This window comes from Malaclemys terrapin, chromosome 9 (genome assembly GCF_027887155.1).
Source record: "Malaclemys terrapin pileata isolate rMalTer1 chromosome 9, rMalTer1.hap1, whole genome shotgun sequence".
In the NCBI taxonomy this organism is placed as follows: Eukaryota; Metazoa; Chordata; order Testudines; family Emydidae; genus Malaclemys; species Malaclemys terrapin.
In genome coordinates, this window is record NC_071513.1 from 62,510,579 (window position 1) to 62,529,363 (window position 18,785).

General features: G+C 56.3%; 1 protein-coding gene across 3 annotated transcripts in view; it reads left to right on the top strand.

Annotated features, from left to right (window-relative positions):
- LOC128843732 (fibrinogen-like protein 1-like protein) overlaps nucleotides 1–9,851 on the top strand; it is a 63,386-nt gene extending 53,535 nt beyond the window's left edge. The window contains exons 1-4 of one of the 3 annotated variants that reach the window (XM_054040808.1): nucleotides 5,156–5,248; nucleotides 6,625–6,768; nucleotides 7,541–7,603; nucleotides 8,760–9,851. In XM_054040808.1, coding sequence (XP_053896783.1) covers nucleotides 5,245–5,248; nucleotides 6,625–6,768; nucleotides 7,541–7,603; nucleotides 8,760–9,388 — 840 coding nt within the window. In that variant the 5' untranslated portion in view covers nucleotides 5,156–5,244 and the 3' untranslated portion in view covers nucleotides 9,389–9,851. Of the gene's footprint in view, nucleotides 1–5,155; nucleotides 5,276–6,624; nucleotides 6,769–7,540; nucleotides 7,604–8,759 lie in introns of those variants that run through there. The other 2 variants (XM_054040805.1, XM_054040807.1) reach the window with 2 other exon arrangements.
- The last annotated feature ends 8,934 nt before the right edge of the window (nucleotides 9,852–18,785 follow it).

An 18,785-nucleotide genomic window follows, 5' to 3' on the forward strand; every position in this document is an offset into this window, starting at 1 on the left:
GACCGAGGGGCGGGAGGATGAGGGTTCTCACCAGGGAGCCCAAAGGATGGCCCAGGTCACCGCTGGGGATCACTGTCTGAGCACTATTTCAGCCCCACATTTTTCGGTGGACCTCCCACAATGGGAGTTGTAGAGCACCCCCCACGACACACACACCCCCCTCCTGGTGGTGGGAGGGGAATAGAGGAAAGGACAAAAGAAGTAAGAGATGAAGAGAAAGGAGGGAGGGATGGAGGAAAAGGTAAAAGAAAAAGGACAAACCTTAATGTCCCCAGAGATTCTAAGGGACAAAATCCCAGGTGGGGAATAAAATTTGGCCACCTTAAGCTAGTGTTTTCCATGCCTAAAATTCAGCTGGCGCCAGATGCAGCAGACTGAACAGGTTCCAAACCTCTCGGAGGCTCTTACCTTCTAAACAGGGACGTCAGTTTTCTAGTGAAATCAGGAAAAAGAAAGGAGAAAACTCAAAAGAGGTTCCTCCTGGTGGTCACATACATGAACCCAAATACTCTCTCAGACCTCAAAGAGAGATCTCGAGAAGGAGACTTGCTGAAGCAAAGCCACAGGGGTTTCTGAGGTTTCCCTAGCCCTGCGCCCCTGTCCTGCCTGGCTGATGTCAGCATCTCCCTGTGAGGTCACCACCTCCCCTGCACCTTTGGCCAATAGTCTGAGGTCCTGCAAAAGGCCTTTGTGATGTCACTGCCACACCCACCCCTCCCCTGCAGTGCTAATGTCCTGCCACAGGGCAGACACTTTGGAGGTTTGAGCTACTCCCTGTTTATCACCCCGCTCAATGAGTGTTCATTCTAGGAAGCAAGCCGGCTAGACAGTAAAACAGCAGAGGCTGCTCCCAATGCTACACTCGGTTTCTCAGAAATGAGTAGACTTTATGGCCAGAAGAGACAGTTAGAGCATCTAATCTGACCCCCTGCATATCACAGGCCTCCTGTCTACCACAATAGCTACTTTGGGGGCAAACACATTCCGGAAAGGCATCTAGTCTTTATTAATGACATCAAGAGATGGAGAATCCACCACTTTCCTTGGTAGCTTCTTCTTGTGTTCAATCATCCTCGCTGTTGAATATTTGTGCCTTATTTGTCATAGGAATTTGTCTCTTTTCACCTTCCAGCCATTGGGTCTTGTTCTGCCTTTCTCTGCTAGACTAGAGAGCCCTTTAATACCCAGTATTTTCTCTCCATTAAGGCACTTCAACACTTCAATGAAGTCCTCTTCAATCTTCTTTTGATAAGCTAAACAGGTTGAGCTCTTTCAATAGCTCACTAGAAGGCATTTTTCTCCAGCCCTCAGAACATTTGGTGGCTCTTTGCTGCCCAGCTCCAATTTCTAGGACCATCTTTTTCAAAGGAGGACACCAACACTGGAGGCAGTATTCCAATAGCAGTCTCACTGCTGCTGTGTCACCTCCCTATCCTACTCACGGCTCTGCTCCTTCGTCTAATGATGGCTTTAGCCCTGTTCACCACAGCATCACACTGGGAGCTCATGTTGAGTGGCTTCTCCACTCTGGCCCCTAAATCCTTTTCAGAGTCACTGCTTTCCTGGATACACGTCCCCATTCTGGAGGTGTGGCCGGCGTGCCTTGTTGCCACGTATAGGACCTTGCATTGGGCTCTGCTCAAATTTGTTTTCTTTGAATGGGTCCAGCTGCCCGAATGAGCCAGATCGCTCTGTATCACTGCCCTCTCCCCATCAAGAATTACCACTCTGCCTGTATTTTGTCACCCCCCAATCTTATCCGCAGTGATTGTATGTTTTCTCTCAATTCATTGATAAAAATTATTTAAAAAAAATTAGTCCTTGAGAGCTTCTTCAGACCCTTAGTACCCAGGACCTGCTCCCCACATCACAGTGAGAAATGCTGTCCAGCCCTGCTGGTACATAGGGGATAAGCACAGAACAAACGTACCTTTAGGAGCTGTGTTGTCCATAGGCTCTGTGGGGGTCAGCAGATTACAAACGCACGACAGACCTGTAGTGTAGACAGGTCCCAACTTTTTCTCGGTTTCCCACCCTGTAAAATGGGGAGAACAAACAAAACCTTGATTAGCTCCATTTGATAGCTGGGGAAACCGAGGCACCCAGCGGTGCAGAGACTCCCTCATGGTCCCAAAGCCAGGAATAGAAAACAGCAGATCTGATAGCCAGGTCTGGGACCTAACCCTGGTTTTCCTGGCCTTGCTGCTCTAAGTTTAGTCAGAGCCTCCATGTCTTTCCCCCCCCGTGTCCCTTGACCCCACGTCACTGCAGAAGAGAGATTTTCTGGTAGCCAGCTGGCTCTCCTGCATGTGGATGTCGTTCCAAAAGACGTGCTCTGGCTCAGTCCCATGCTATGGTTGGCTGAAGGAACCACTTGGTCACATTCTAGGCCCTGAGTTATACAGGGGGGCGACTAGATGCACATAATGGTCCTTTCTGACCTGAACCTCTATCAATCGCTACATTTTCTGCTGCTAGGAAGAGAACTCTGGACCTATTTTCTCTCATTCGCTTTCAGTCGGAATAATTTCAATCCAGGCCAAAGGATTTCCTCTTCCATTGTGTCTTCAGCACCTTTGCGAGCAACCAGTTACTGTTACCCACAGGTTTCCAGTTTCAACCTGTCCCAGGGTGAGATGGCCAGGAAAGGGGTTGGAGCTCAACTGCACCTGGCCCAGGTGATGCAGCTCCCTAGGGTGAAGGGAATAAGTGTGGGGGTCACGTGACAAGACACAGCCTGTGACTAGGACCCAGGCCTGCTGAGAGATAGAAGGGCAGCCAGTGCTCAGCCAGGAGAGAGACCCCAAGGGAAGCGGGCATGGGAGGGGCTTGGAGCGTCCTTTAAAAGTCAGGGACAAGCTGGGAAGGGGCCAGGCTGAGCACTAAGGACAAGGCCCTAGGAGGGAAAGACAGGGCAGTTTAGGAGATGGGGCAGATAGTCCAGTTGGTTTCGGCTCCCAGGACCAGACACCCAGAGGTGAAGGTGATTGTCGGGGCTTCTGTCCTTCTTCCCCAGTGTAGATTTGATAGTGGAGAAGACTGCTGCCGTAAGGGGGAAGTGAGTTACCCCAAGGTCACCCAGTGAGTTTATATCACAAATGCGTACTCGGAAGGATCCAATAGAAACATGGATTTTCCAGTCTCTTCTTTCTCGGAGTCCCCAGGGCTAAGGTAAAACCCCTGCGGCCCATCCCCATTCTGCTCACCTCCAAGATGTGCTGGAGTTTGTCTGTGCTGGGGGGTGCTGTCAGCAGGATCGAGAGCTCATCATCCAGGTTCTCTGGGCAGGCCTTGCTCAGAGCCTGCCAGCGGAGGGAGACCAGGGGTCAGGAGCCTGCATTAGCACCGGTGTGCCATTGACCAGGAGCCGGCTGAGGTAAGCGCCGCCTGGCCGGAGCTCGCACCCAGAAACCCTGCCCCAGGTCGGAACCCCCTCCCACACCCAAATTCCCTACCAGACCTCACACCCTGCACCCCAACCCCCTGCCCCAGGTCGGAACCCCCTCCTGTACCCTAATCCCTCCCAGACCCCACACCCCCACCCCAATCCCCTACCCCAGCCCTGAGCCCCCTCCCGCACCCAAACTCCCTCCCAGAGTCCGCACCCCAACCCTCTGCCCCAGCCTGGATCCCCCTCTGGCACCCCAAACCCCTAATCTCCAGCCCAATCCCAGAGCCCGCATCCCCACCGGAGCCCTCACCCCTCCCTGCACTCCAACCCCCAGCTCCAGCCCAGTGAAAGTGAGTGAGGGTGTGAGAGCGAGCGACTGAGGGAGGTGGGCTGGGCTGGAGTGAGTGGGGGTGGGGCCTTGGGGAAGGGCATGAAAGGGGTTGGGTCAAGGGCATTTGGTTTTGTGCAAGTAAAAAGTTGACAACTCTACTTAAGGACCTTTGAAAAGCAGCCTCCTTTGCACCGCTCCTGATACCAGGGGCCAAGGCGCCCCCGGACATGAGAACCACAATAGGCCAGAGCAAAACGCTGCGTTAGAAATCGGAGCTCAGGCTGCCAAGCGAACGATAGCTGACAGACAGGAGATGCGGGAATTAAGGTTGTGCCTTCAGCCAGCAACTGGTGTTCATCCGTTTGCACCACACACACACCTGTAGGCAGGGCCACTATTTCCTTGTCTGTCTGTCCGTTTAGCGTCTCTCGGTCCTTACTGTGCCCATCACCGTAGTGTCTGAGTGGCAAACCAAGGGTTTGACGTGTGCATATGAAACTGCCTAACTGGAAGGACGTGGTTTGGTATGGATCAGTGACTGCTGGGGCGATTGGTGGCAGAAGGCTCTGAGGGCCTGGCTCATTCTGACCTGGCTCATTCCAATGGCTTCTACAGCTGACAGCAGCCCAGTCTCCTGCCTGGGTCTGACGCAAACCAGGAAGTACAGGACCACGGTTAATAAGAGTAGCTCAAAAGATCATTTTCGCTGTGCCCAGCCCTGCACAGATTTCCAGCTTAGGTTTGCATTTTCAGCAAAAGTTCTTCTTGATTATTTTCTCCCAACCCCCTTCTGCCTCCATAATAGCCAGCCACCCCGTCAGTCGCATCCTGGGGCGCTCCAGGGACAGCGTGTGTGCATGTATGTGTACGTCTGTATATATGTGTATGTGTACATGTGGGTATGTATGTGTGTACGTGTATGTGCACATGAGTGTGTGCACATGTGAGTGTGCGTGTGTATGTGTGTACATGTACCCCAGTCAGATCTATACATCTGGATTTCCTTTGAAAGAATTTTCAAATTGAGCTGATCAAGTGCAATGGCAAAGCACCCAATTCCTCTGCCCCCCAACTGCCTTCGCTGCTTTAACGTACAACCTACTCCGCTGGCACCTCTGACTCCTGAAAGCCCTAACGCTCCCGAGGAGCAGGCCATGCCCTGCCCTGCCCTGGCTGCCCCGTGTGTTACCTCGGAGGGAATCGTTCCAGATTCCAATGGGTGGCAGGTCCAGGGAAGAGCCTTATCTGCGGGGAGGCTGTACCAGACCCGCCCGACCCAGGCAGGCTCCCAGGTACTCTCTGCTCGGGGCTGATAAGGCTCCTTAGCAGTGTCTCTCCAAACAAATTCCAGTTCAAGACACCTGAGAGCTCCACAGCAGGGCAGCATCCCCAGAGCGCAGCAGGGCGGGGGTTAGGGAGAGCAGTCGGTAGCAGCACCTGCCCCTCGTACGGCAGGAGCGAGAAGTGCCAGCCTCTCTGCACAGAGCAGCAGCGTTCAGTCTGGGCCAGACGTGCTGCGGTGATGGGTAACAGTGGGCTCGGAGAGCCAGAGGGTCTGTGGGGCAGTGCTGGGCCATTCTGCTCCGCACTAGGGCCGGGTGGGCGTGTTCAGCTGGGATTGGAACCCACCAGCACTTGTGGGTGTGAACGTGGGGCTGGAACGCAACTTGGGGCAATTGGGGGGAAGGGCAGAGAGACACCTGGGCAGAGACCCCAGCTCCAGGGAGACAGTCACCCCGGCCCAGCTGGGTTAAATTGCCCAGCTGTGTGACAGCCCCCCCATCCCCGAGGGGTTCCCCCCCCCCGGTATGTCACAGCAGGGTAATGTGCGTACTGAACGGCAGGGGTTGCCAGAGACTGGCTGGGAGAGGCCTTTGGGGATGGAGGAAGCATCACTAAGGTACATGCCAACCTCCCTACAGAGGATGGGCCGTGCTCCGCAGGTGTGGGGCAGGGAGCTGGGACACTGCGCGGTGGGTCATTGTCTGGCCCAGGCCCTTCCTAGCCGGAGGCCGAGGCATTTCCTTCAGGTCACCTTCCGCTGCAGCTGGGCCACGGGCCCCCATAGCCACTAGCCCAGCCAGGGATCCCAAGTGAGGATTGTCACGGCTGGCTCCTCCCTGCCGCCAGCAGCTCTTCACTGCCAGGGAATTCCTGAAATCCTGTGTGCCCCTCCCCCACCCACCTCCTGGGGCTGTGAGTGCCCCCCCCCCCCGGACAGCCCCTCCCCCGAGCTCTGAGTGCCCCTGGCCAGTCCCTCCCCTCAGCCCCACCCCACCCCCATTTCCTGGGGCTCTGAGTGCCCTCAGCCAGTCCCCCTCCCACACCCCGGGGCTGAGTGACCTTGGCCAACCCCCGTCCCTTCAGGAGGAACTCCCAGTACCCACCCAGCCCCCACACCTCAGGGTTCCCCTCCCTGCGGCTCTGTGGCCATACCCCCCACCCCCCTGTCCGTGGGGCTCTCATTACCCACCCTTCAGGCCTTCCCAGGGCTCTCAGTGCCCCCCCAGCCCCAATCTCCATTTTCCCTTTCTCTCACCCACTCTCCCGCCCTCCCCTGCCCGGTTATTTCCATGGCACAGGGGTGTCTCTGTGGGGCGGGAACATTTCTCCAGGGCGAGTCCCAAACTCCTCAGCACCCGCCCCCCTCCTGGGAGTCTCTGTCCCAACGGGGCCGGTTCCTAGCGTCTCCTCTCTGCCCCGTGCATGGCTGGCCGGTGGCCGGCTGCCCAGCCAGACTGATGGGCGAGGGCGGCAGTGCCAGTCTGTGCTGGGCGAGGCGGGAGGGTCCAGCAGTCCCAGCTCTCGGTTGTGATGTTCCAGGCCAGAGGGAACTGGGAGTCGCGGCTCCTGAAGGGCGGGTTTGTGTTCCCAGCTTCTCACCGGCTCTTCCCTTTTGCAGCTGCCCGGTGCCCTCGTCTCCTGCTCCTCGCCGGCCTGCTGGCCCTGTCAGCCCCAGTTCTCACCCAGGAAATACACAACCTGAACATCTTAAAGGGACCCACTCATGCAATCCGGAACATCCACCCAAAGCACCTGAAGGCAGGTGTGTCATGTGTCTGCTTCTATAGCCCTCCCCTCTGGCCCTAGGGGTCCCTGCCAGCCCTGGGGCCCCAGGACGTCACTCACTGGCTGCCTGGGGATTATAGAGGCCTGAAGCCACTGGGAGAAATTACAATCCAACCGTAGCTCTCTATTCAAACCACGCTGAGCTCTTTGGTGGTTTGAGGGAGGAGAGGGAGGGAGGGAGGTTCGGGGGGGCACAGGGGCTGGCCCATTGCAGTGCAGGGAGCAGCATGGGACAAAGCCAGGAGGTGCTGGTTGCCTTGGGCAGCAGAGGGGGCGCGGAGGAGTGAACTGGTGCAGCGTGGGCCCGAGCCAGGCAGGGGCAGACGGGATGAGATGGGGGTGCGCAGGCAGCAGGGCGACTGGTGCAGAATTAACACAGAGCTCGAGCTAGGCAGGGCAGGGCTGTGCAGAGCTGGAGGGGAGGCGCGGGGGCTGGAAGCTGCTGCAGGAGGAGCTGCAGAGCCAGGGAAGGGACTGGAAGGCACAAGGTGGTGTGGGCAGAGCCATGGGAGCGGGCGGTGAGTTTGGTGGCTGCATTTGGGCCAGACTGGAGAGGAGCAGACGGAAGCCAGGTAGAGTGGTGAGGGGGGTTTGCAAAAGTGTGGGCAGAAGAACGGTTTGTCCTGGATGAGGGTTTCAGGGACACGGAGAAGGGGAGGCGAATGCACTGCTAACACTCTCTGGTGCTTGGGAGACAGTCTCTGAAAACCCCTCATGTCACGCGGATCTCCCAATTCCTGTCCCTACAGATCAGGGGAAAGGGAACCTGCGGCACAGCCGAGCCAGTGACCCGCAGTTACCAGAGGCCCACGGTAAGAGTATCCCACGCTTCACCTATACACGCCTTGCAGAAATGAGATGCAAGAACAACAAGAAGCAACAGAGAGTCCTGTGGCACCTTTAAGATTAACAGAAGTATTGGAGCATGAGCTTTCGTGGGTGAATGCCCACTTCATCAGACGCAAGATTCACCCACGAAAGCTTATGCTCCAATACTTCTGTTAGTCTTAAAAGTGCCACAGGACCCTCTGTTGCTTTTTACAGATTCAGACTAACACGGCTACCCCTCTGATATGAAGAACAACAAGAGTTATTCACACAGCTTCTCCCTGCAGGGCAGAACAAGGCATTGGGATGCATTGTTTGACCGGGCCATAGGGGAATCCCCAGGGATTATACAGGCCCCTGGGAGCAGGAACTCTGGTGACAGAGGGTGGGAGGGTGTGGGGGAAAGGGCTTGATACACACAGGCTGTAACGTGTCCTGCAGAGGAGAAGCTTTGGGTCATGATCTTTCTGCAGGAAAAGTGGCACCACTGATAGACTGTGTGGGATCCAGGACCCAGGGCTGTGACCCACTGGGCCGTGTCCCTCACTACTGCAGGTGTGGGGAGTTTGCAGCCAAAATTTGGGATGAGTGGCAAGATCCTTTGACTCCACAGACTCCTCCTTTCCCTGACAGCTGGTGTCGGTGGCCTCAGCACACACGCCCTGTTGGAGAGCCCTTGGCACAGGAGTTTGCTGAGAGCTGAGGGGGTGCAGAACCCGCTGCTGTAAGATACAATCACCCCACAGGACACACGGTGCTGTTAGCTCGCAGTGTCCCACGCATCGTGTCTGCCGTGTTAAACACCTCCCCGAAAACCCCTGCAGAGTATGAACAGGGGCCTGTTTGTCTTCTGGGAAACCTACGTGTGCACGTACAAAGTAGCTAGTTAGAGAATAAACTGCCCAGGAGTGGGTGACAGGACCTAATGCCAGGGCTGTGCCAGCAGATTCGGGCTCAGTGTCTGCATCCCTTGTTGAAGCCTCTTTGACAATGGGCTGGCAAAGCATGCGGGGTGTCAGTGCAGACACTGCTGTCTGTGGCACACCGGAGGGGCCCTTTCTCACTGACCCAGGGTGGGAAGAGCTGAGCAGGGTTCTGTTCCACGGGGTTTAGTGAAAGCGATCTCTCTCTTGTGCACAGTCTGGCCCAAGGACTGCAGCGAGATAACCTGGAACAGGGTCAGTGGCGTCTTCGTCATCCAGCCCACAGGATTCCACCAGATTGTCGTTTACTGTGACTTGAACAGCACCAGCAAGGGCTGGATGGTCCTCCAGCGGAACCGGCACGACACACAGATCACCTGGGCTGAGTCCTGGAGCACCTACAAGTACGGCTTTGGCAACGTGCAGGATGACTACTGGCTGGGGACGGAGTACATCTATCGGATCGCCAAGCAGAAGGTCTACCAGGTCAGGTTTGTCATCCACGATTCATCCGGCACCATGAAATACGCAGACTACAACCTCTTCGGTCTGGAAGACGAGTCCAATGGCTACAGGCTGAGGCTGGGCTCTTACACTGGGACTGCAGGGGACGCCATGACTTCAAACAATCCTACCACCGTGCATGACAACATGAAGTTCTCTGCTAAAGACCTGGATCAGGACACTTCCAGTGGGAACTGTGCGTCTAGCTATGAGGGGGGCTGGTGGTACTCGGCTTGTCATTCTGTTCGACTGAACGTCAAAGGGAGCATCACTTGGGGTAGTTTCTGTAGTGGGAACTGCCAAGCCTCTGCCATCCTCATCAAACCAGCGTCCTACTGTTAGTCACCTCTTCCCCACCCTCCTGTCTGCAGTGAGGCCAACCCCTGCTCCACAAAGGGAGGGAAAAGGGTCAGCGTGTGTCATGGCCAAACCTCACACCCAACTCGGAGGGGGAAGTATCATGTTTATCCAAAATGGGGCAACTTTCTCTTTTCTTTTCTTCCGTGCACTTTCCGAGCTAATCTCTGCTGGGCACTTGTGCTTTGCGTTGACTTGACTTAGTGATTTTCGTAATCAGAAGAATCATTTGCAAAACCTGCAGTATCCAGATGTAGAAGCTCCGGGGAGAGTAAATGACTCGGATCCGTAGTGACTTTTCAGTGTCTTTTGCTCTCAGACTCATGGGCAGTTCCAGAGGTCACAGGGGTGGGGAAATCCAGAAACACAGAAGGGTTTTTATAAACACCCGCTCTACTGCTCATTAGCAGGGATTAAAGCTTCACATTAAAAAGGCATTTTAAATGTGGTGGCCCCAGTTGGTAACTTTCTGTTCCCTGCCACTTACTCTCTGCTGTGCTCTTGTGGGCACCGTACTGCGTAGATCCATTCCCAGTATTCTCAGCTGTCCTGCCTTGGGGGAGTTGGGCTGGCAGACCTGGCTGGGTTCGTTGCCCCACAGTCTTAGGGGTCTGCAGGTTGCTGTGAGGGAATTTTCGGCAATGGCCTAGCAGGATTTAAAAGCCAGGCCTGCACGTCTGACGATATCTGGGTAGCTGCAGCAGTGGCCTGAGGGGCCCTTTAATCAGTACCTTGAATTACTGTCCACGTGTGCAAGTAGGTCCTAGTCCAAAGCCAGTTGATAACAGACAATCTTCCATTGACTTCAGTGGGCATTGGATCAGGCCCTAGTGTAGGGTTGTTGGGATGGGCCCATTGCTGCCAACTGCACCAAAAGTAACTCCTTGGGCCACCAGTCCTTTCTCACGTTTTGGGGAGGAGAGACTGGGATGCTGGGAGAGGAGACTATGGGCTACCTGCTGTCGATACAATACCCAGAGAGAGCCTGTGGGGCAGACACGGGGTGTATTCCACTCCCACAGCAGGCGGAGCCGCTCCTCAGCCTGAGAATCAGGGCTCTGCCCCCAGCTTTGCCTGGCCATGTGCTTCGGTGAAGAGGTCACAGATCCAGGGGCTGTCTCCTGTAAGGGCTGTTGCTTGCTGGCCGCAGTAGGACAGTCACATAGCAACAAGCAAAAATGGGGGGAGGGATTTTCCAAAGGTCACGAGTTACTTAGGAGCACAGAGCCCATTGAAAGTCAATGAGCAGGGCTGGATTTGGGAGTGGGCAACTGCCCAGGGTGCAATGGTCCAGGAAGGCTCCGTGGTCAGGGGGCTGTCCATGCCCGTGGGACCCATGTGTGTGGGGAGGCCTGGGCAGTCGGAGAGCGGCGGCTACTGGCCGGGCACCCAGCTCTGAAGGCAGTGCTGCCGTCAGCAGCAGCGCAGAAGGAAAGGTGGCATGGTAGGGTGTCTTGTCACCCTTCTGCAGGGAGTGGAGCGGGGGCGGCTGTGGCTGGGGCACGCAGCTCGAGCCTGTTCACCTCAGCCAATCTCCGGCCGAGCCGGGAGCCAGGCCCTCCCCATCCTCCTTGCCCGGCGCTCCAAAAGGCAGCGACCCCCGGCCACAGCGGGAGTCGACCTCACAGAGATGCTACCTGCTCTCTCAGGGCTGCTGCTGCTCTATAGGGAGCTCATCCCCCCCACACCCTGGGGCCTGTCTGCTAGGGTTACCATATTTCCACAATCAAAAAAGAGGATGGGGGGGAGCCCCGCTCTAGCCCCGCCCCCGCCCTGCCCCGCCCCCATCCACTCCCTCCCACTTCCCACCCCCTGACTGCCCCGCTCAGAACGCCCAACCCCCCCACTCCTTGTCCCCTGACTGCGCCATCCTGGGACCCCTGCCACTAACTGCCCCCTAGGATCCCACCGCCATCTAGCCTCCCTGCTTCTTGTCCCCTGACTCTCCCCTCCTGAGAACCCCCCACCCTAACTGCCCCCCTAGGACCGTACCTGTCCCCTGACTGCCCTGACCCTTATCCACACCCCCACCCCATATTCACACCCCTACCCCCCAAATAGACCCCCGGGACTCCCATGCCCTATCCAACTGCTCCTTGCTCCCTGACAGGACCCCCAGAACTCCTGACCCATCCAACCCCCTCTGCTCCCTGCCTCCTTGACCCCTCTCCACACCCCTGCCCCCCTGACAGCTCCCCGAGAACCCCCGACCCATCTAACCACCCCGCTCCCTGTCCCTGCCTGCCTCGACCCCTCTCCACACCCTTGCTTATACAGGGTAAACTCAGAAATTGTTTGCCCTCTATAACACTGATAGAGAGATATGCACAGCTGTTTGCCGCCCCCCCCCCAGGTATCAATAAATACTCTGGGTTAATTAATAAGGAAAAAGTGATTTTATTAAATACAGAAAGTAGGATTTAAGTGGTTTCAAGTAGTAACAGACAGAACAGAGTGAATTACCAAGTAAAATAAAATAAAACACGCATGTTTGAGTCTAATACAGTAATACAACTGGGTACAGATAAAAACCTCCCGAGTTCCAGAATGCTCCTTTTTACAGACTAGTCTCCTTCTAGTCTGGGTCCAGCAATCACTCACACTCCCTGTAGTTACTGTCCTTTGTTCCAGTCTCTTTCAGGTATTCTTGGGGGTGGAGAGGCTATCCCTTTAGCCAGCTGAAGACAAAATGGAGGGGTCTCCCAGGGGGTTAAATAGACTTTCTCTTGCAGGTGGAGACCCCCTCCTCTCTCCTATGCAAAGTCCAGCTCCAAGATGGAGTTCTGGAGTCAGATGGGCAAGTCACATATCAGGAATGGCAATATATAAAAACCTGTAGGAGAACACTTCAACCTCCCTGGCCACACAATAGCAGATGTAAAGGTAGCCATCTTACAGCAAAAAAGCTTCAGGACCAGACTCCAAAGAGAAACTGCTGAGCTCCAGTTCATTTGCAAATTTGACACCATCAGATCAGAATTAAACAAAGACTGTGAATGGCTATCCAACTACAGAAGCAGTTTCTCCTCCCTTGGTGTTCACACCTCAACTGCTAGCAGAGCACCTCACCCTCCCTGATTGAACTAACCTCGTTATCTCCACTCTGATTTATACCTGCCTCTGGAGATTTCCATTACTTGCATCTGAAGAAGTGAGGTTCTTACCCACGAAAGCTTATGCTCCCAATACTTCTGTTAGTCTCAAAGGTGCCACAGGACCCTCTGTTGCTTTTTACAGATAGAGAGAAGCTGCATGAAGCAACCCAGCCAGATCCTACCAACCAGCACAAGTGCTGGCAGCAAACGAGGGCCCATCTGTTTTTTAGAGAGAGGGTGATTCTGTTCAGTGTCCCGTCCTGGTTCTGCTCCAGGAAGTGGAGCTCAGGCTTTGCACACGCCCCTGCCACCTGCTCCCAAGGTCGAGGTAGTAAGCAGCTGTGCAGTACCCATACACTGCTGTGCACCAGGACCTAAGGCCCAGCTAGCTTGGTGTGTACACTAGTGCAAACTCAGGACCTTTAAGTTCACCCCTGCAGCATCCACACAGGGGAGTTACAGCACAGCACTTTGTGCACAAAGCTGTTCACGCCCTCACAGTCCAAACTGCAGGGCAGTGTAGACACAACAGGTATTTCCAAGGGTATAACACCAAGCAGTAGGCTAGCAAATTAGAATTTTCTTTTTGATATAGTCACAGAAATAAGGAGAACATTTACGTATGTCTCTAAAATAATGGGGAGCATCAGTACAGTATTAAGAGCCCTCAGTTGCTTATTGTGCCACCTCAATGGGGAATTGTAAAAATATAGGGTTGAAAGCGATCTCAAGAGGTCATCAAATCCATCCACCTGCACTGAGACAGGACCAAGTAAACCTAGACTATCCCTAAAGGACAGTTACCTGTTCTGTAACTGGCATTCGAGATGTGTTGCTCCTGTCTATTCTACAGTAGGTGTGCGTGCTCGCCACGTGCACCGGCGCCGGAAGTTTTTCCCTTAGCAATACCTGTACTGGGGGAGCACCACGGCAACCCTTGGAGTGGCACCTGTATATTGCGCTATAAAGGGACCCACAGGCTCCCCCCACCCTCGGTTCCTTCTTGCCGGACAATTCCGACAGAGGGGAAGGAGGACGGGGTGTGGAATAGACAGGAGCAACACATCTCGAAGAACACCAGTTACGGAACAGGTAACTGTCCTTTTTTCTTCGAGTGATTGCTCCTGTGTATTCCACAGTAGGTGATTCCAAGCAATATCTGTTGGAGATGGGTAGGAGTTCACGATGGTTTGGGACAAAGTACTGCCCTGCCACACCTGGTGTCATTCCTAGACTGGGAGGCGATCACGTAATGTGAAGTAAATGTGTGAACTGAGGCCCAAGTGGCTGCCCTACAAATGTCCTGGATGGGGACATGGGCGACGTAGGCAGCTGATGAGGCCTGAGCCCTCGTAGAGTGTGCCTGGACAATCGGTGGCGGGGGAATCCCTGCCAAATCATAACACATGCGTATGCACGAGGTGATCCAGTGGGAAAGCCGCTGGGTGGAGATGGGCTGCCCCTTTGCCCGCTTGGCTAAGGCAATAAAGAGTTGAGAGGATTTGTGGAATGGCTTAGTCCGATCCAGATAAAAAGCCAATGCCCCAAGCACATCAAGCGTGTGTAGGCAGCGTTTGTTAGAGGAGTGGGGCTTAGGACAGCGCATGGGGAGGAAGATGCTCTGCTCCATATGGAAGGCAGAGACCACCTTCGGGAGGAACGTCGGGTGTGGGCGGAACTGGACTTTATCCCTATGGAAAACCATATAGGGGGTACTGAGGTTAAGGCCCTGAGCTCTGAGACACGTCGGGCCAACGTGCTCGCCACAAGGAAGGCCACCTTCCACAAGAGGTGTGACCAGGAACACGTGGCCAGGGGTTCAAAGGGGGGTCCCGTGAGACGGGACAAGATCAGGTTGAGGTCCCATTGTGGCACGGGGGACCTAGCATATGGGAACGAACAGTCAAGGCCCTTCAGGAAACAGGAGGTCATCAAGTGGGAGAAGACCGAGTGGCCTTGCACCGCGGGTGAAAGGCCGATATGGCCGCCAGGTGCATCCTGGCAGAGGCAGGTGCCAGTCCGTGGGCCCTAAGGGATAAGAGGCAGTCCAGGATAAACTGGAGAGGTGCGGCAAAGGGGGACATTCTCCGCTCACTCGCCCACCTGGCGAACCTGGACCACTTCGCCACGTACGTCCGATACGTGGACGGTTTCCTGCTTTCCAGGAGGACTCGCCTTACCTGCTCCAAACACCTATTCTCCTCCTCATTCAGCCATGGAGCAGCCACACTGTCAGGTGAAGCGCGGCCAGATTGGGATGGAGGAGGCACCCCCTCCATCCCAGGAGAGGCGGTCCGGGCGGAGGGGTAGCGCCCTCAAGGGGGCCGCTAAGAGGCATAGGAGGGGCCTGTACCAGTGCTGGCGGGCCCACGCCGGGGCTATGAGAGTGACTTTTGCCTTGTCCGCTTTCACCTTCTGAAGGACCTTGGCGATGAGGGGGAATAGGGGAAAGGCTTAAAGGAGCTAGCCTGACCAGCTCAGGAGGAACGCATTGGCGATTGCACCTTCCCCCACCCCTCCCCTGGAGCAGAACCTGGGGCAACACTGGTCTGATGGATTGCAAACAGGTCGATCTGGGGAGCTCCCCACTCTTGGAAGAGCTGGTGAGCAACCTCCGAGTGGAGCGACCACTCGTACTGGGGGGAAAAGACCCTGCTGAGGCGTTCCGCTTGCTTATTGCGGGCGCCCAGGAGGTGAGCCGCCCTCAGGGAGATATTGTGGGCTATACAGAACTCCCATAGGTTCAGGGCTTCCCGGCAGAGGGCTAGGGAGCGAGTCCCGCCTTGCCTGTTGATATAGTACATGGCAGCAGTGTTGTCCGTGAGGACTCTGACCATGTTGCCTCGGAGGTGCGTGAGGAAAGCCACGCACGCCAGCCGTACCGCCCTGAGCTCCTTGAAGTTTATGTGAAGGGGCAAGTCCGGGGCCGACCACGTTCCTTGGGTTTGCAAGTCCCCCATGTGGGCTCCCCAGCTGAGGTCTGAAGCATCGGACATCAGGTCTATGGATGGGTTGGCCTCCCTGAAGGGAACCCCTTGCAGCATATTGCTTGGGCAGGACCACCATAGGAGGGAAGCCAGTATCGGGGACGGGACTGTGAAAACCTTGTCCAGACCGTCCCAAGCTTGGGAGAACTGGGAGACCAGCCATACCTGGAGGGGCCTCATACGGAGCCTGGCATGATGGACCACGTAAGTGCATGCCGCCATGTGTCCCAGAATCCCAAGACACGCCCTCGCCGTGGTCACCGGGATGGCCGTAACTGAGGCGATGAGATCCCTTAAGGTCTCAAACCTGTCCAGGGGGAGAGAGGCTGTGGCCCTGGAGGAGTCCAGCAGGGCCCCAATGAACTCTATGCGCTGAATGGGCACTAATATTGATTTGGTCTCGTTCACGACCAGGCCTAAATCAGCACATGTCAAGAGGAGCAGTTCCATATGGGACTCCACTTCGAAACGAGACTCCCCCTTGAGGAGCCAGTCGTCCAGGTAAGGGAAGATTTGTATGCCCTCCTGCCTGAGGTAGGCCGCCACCACAGACATACATTTCATGAAAACCCTGGGAGCCGTGGATAGGCCAAAGGGGAGGACCGCAAATTGGTAGTGGTCCATCCCTACCATGAATCGGAGGAAGCGTCTGTGCCCCTCGAAAATATGGATGTAAAAGTACGCGTCCTGGAGATCCAGGGCCGCATACCAGTCCCCCGGATCCAGGGAGGGGATAATAGAGGTCAGGGACACCATGTGGAACTTGGAACGGGTTAGGAACCTGTTCAGGTTGCGCAGGTCCAGAATAGGCCTGAGACCCCCTTTCACCTTCGGGATCAGGAAGTATTGGGAGTAGATCCCTTTGCCCTGGAACTGAACTGGTACCCTATCCACTGCCCCTAGGTGGAGCAGCTGATCCACCTCCTGACGCAGGCTATCATGGAGGGCAGGTGATTTGGCGGGGGTGAGGTGAACTGCAACACATAGTCCTTGGAAATGGTACTGAGGACCCATTGGTCTTAAATTATGTGGGACCACGCCCTGAGGAAGGCAAACAATCGGTTGCAGAACACAAACTTTATTAATCGGGGGGGGGGGGTCTCCCTGGCAACAGGCCTGGTGCCCCCCTGCAGAGAGTCAAAAATGCCTCTTGCCCTGCCTCTTGCCCTTAGAGGGACCAGGCCGCGGGGCAGAGCGGGACTGCCGCTGAGACCGACGCTTCTGGTCTCTGGGCCTTTTGTACGGGGGCTCATATCTGCTCCTTGCAGGCTGAGCTGCCGGAAGCGATTTGGCCTTATTCTTAGCCGGAGGGACAGAGGCCCAAGGTCTGCAAGGTAGTGCAGGAATCTTTCATCCCTTGCAGCCTGATGTCTGCCTGGTCTGCAAAGAGCGCCTTGCCATCGAACGGGAGGTCCTGCATCAGTGATTTCGCTTCCGTCGACAGCCCTGCACATGGTGATCGTGGAAGCCATCGAGCAGGCCGCCGTGTCAGCAGCATTGGATGCCACTTGCAGGGCCGCTTTAGCCGCCGCCGACCCCTCTTCTTTCAGAGCCTTGAAGTCCTTCCTGTCCCGGTCTGGGAGGAGGGGCTCAAATTTAGGCAGGGACTCCCACAGGTTGGAGTCGTATCTGCTCAGTAAGGCCTGGTGGTTAGCTATGCGAAGCTGGAAGCTAGCTGATGAATACAATTTTCTGCCAAAGGAGTCCAGTTTCCTGGCATCTTTGTTTTTGGGGGTGGGCACGGGCTGGCCCTGATGCTCTCTGTGGTTTACAGATTCCACAACGAGTGAGTTGGGTCCCGGGTGGGAATACAGGTATTCATGGTCCTTCGCCGTCACAAAGTATTTCCTCTCTGCCTTTTTTGAGATTGGGGCCAAGGAGGCAGGAGTTTGCCACAGGGAGTTTGAGATGTTGGCAATACCCTGGTGCAGAGGCAGGGCCACACGGCCCGACGCCAAGGGAGACAGAACGTTAAAGAGGGAATCAGACGGACCCTCCATCTCCTCGGCCTGCAGCTGGAAGTTGGAAGCCACCCGCTTTAGCAGGTTCTGGTGCGCCTTGAAGTCCTCCTGCGGGACCGATGGCAGAGGCACTGCTATGGTGTCATCCAGTACTGGAGACAGGGCCCGTATGGAGCTGGGTGCCTCGGTCAGTGCTGGGGCATCGAGACCAAGGTCAGAGTCCTGGCGCGGGTCTGCCGACTTGTGACCTGCCGACTTGTCCTCTGGGCAGCCAGAGGAGGCCGATGGAGCCCAGGACACTCTGGTGACCGAACGGGCCTCCGTTGGGCTGGCACCGACGGCCACGGTGCCCACTGGCACCACTGTCCTTGCCACAAGGTCCCTTGCCATTGGTTCGGCTGAGCGTGGGATGGCAATATGTGCCCCGGTGGAACGGTGCGTGCCAAGGTTGGGGGGATGGGTGCCAAGGCCGAGGTTGCCAAAGAATGCTCGGTGTGTGAGAGCGGTAGGAGCGATGTCTGTGGCGTCGTCTCCCTCGGGACCGGGATCTCGACGACGAAAGGTACCCACGCACCGAACTGCTTCAGTACACGTAACGGCGATGTGAAGCCCGGTGCCATGACGCCAAGGTACCCTGAGGGGAGCCTCTGGCATGATGTCTAGATGAGCGGGAGCTGGAACAGGAGCACCGACGTCTGTCCCGTCGAGATTGGCTCCAGTACCCACGTTCCCGGTGCCTCCGCTCACTGGCAGGCGACGTAGAGGATCCCCGTGACTCCCGTCCCGACAGCGGCCTGGACGGTCTGGCTGGCATCGAGGGTGGCTGGGAGCTGTCAGAAGAGCGGTTGCTGCGCGCCGAGCGGTGCAGGGAACACTCTTTGCAGCAGTAACTGCGGCTGCTCTGAGAGGTCTGGTGGGCAAAGGGTTGGTGCAACCCATTAGACGACCTAGGCGGTCGCCTAGGGCGCTAGCATTTGGGGGGCGGCATTTTGGGTCCTTTGGCGGCAACCGGATCTTCGGCCGCCCCAGTCAGCAGCAGCATTTAGGCGGAGGGAGCTGGGGCAGGGGAGCGTGGGGAGGGCTGCCTGCAGCAAGTAAGGGTCAGGGGGCGGCATGCAGGGGAACTCCCCGCCCCAGCTCACCTCTGCTCCGCCTCCTCCCCTGAGCATGCCGCCTCGCTCTGCTTCTCTCCTTCCCAGGCTTGCGGCGCCAAACAACTGATTGGCACCGCAAGCCTGGGAGGCGGGAGAAATGGAGCGGCGATGGCGGGCCGGGGGGAGCTGCCGCGGGGGGGGTAACCTTAGGGTGGAGGGGGGGTGCAGAGAGCTGCCACAGGGCT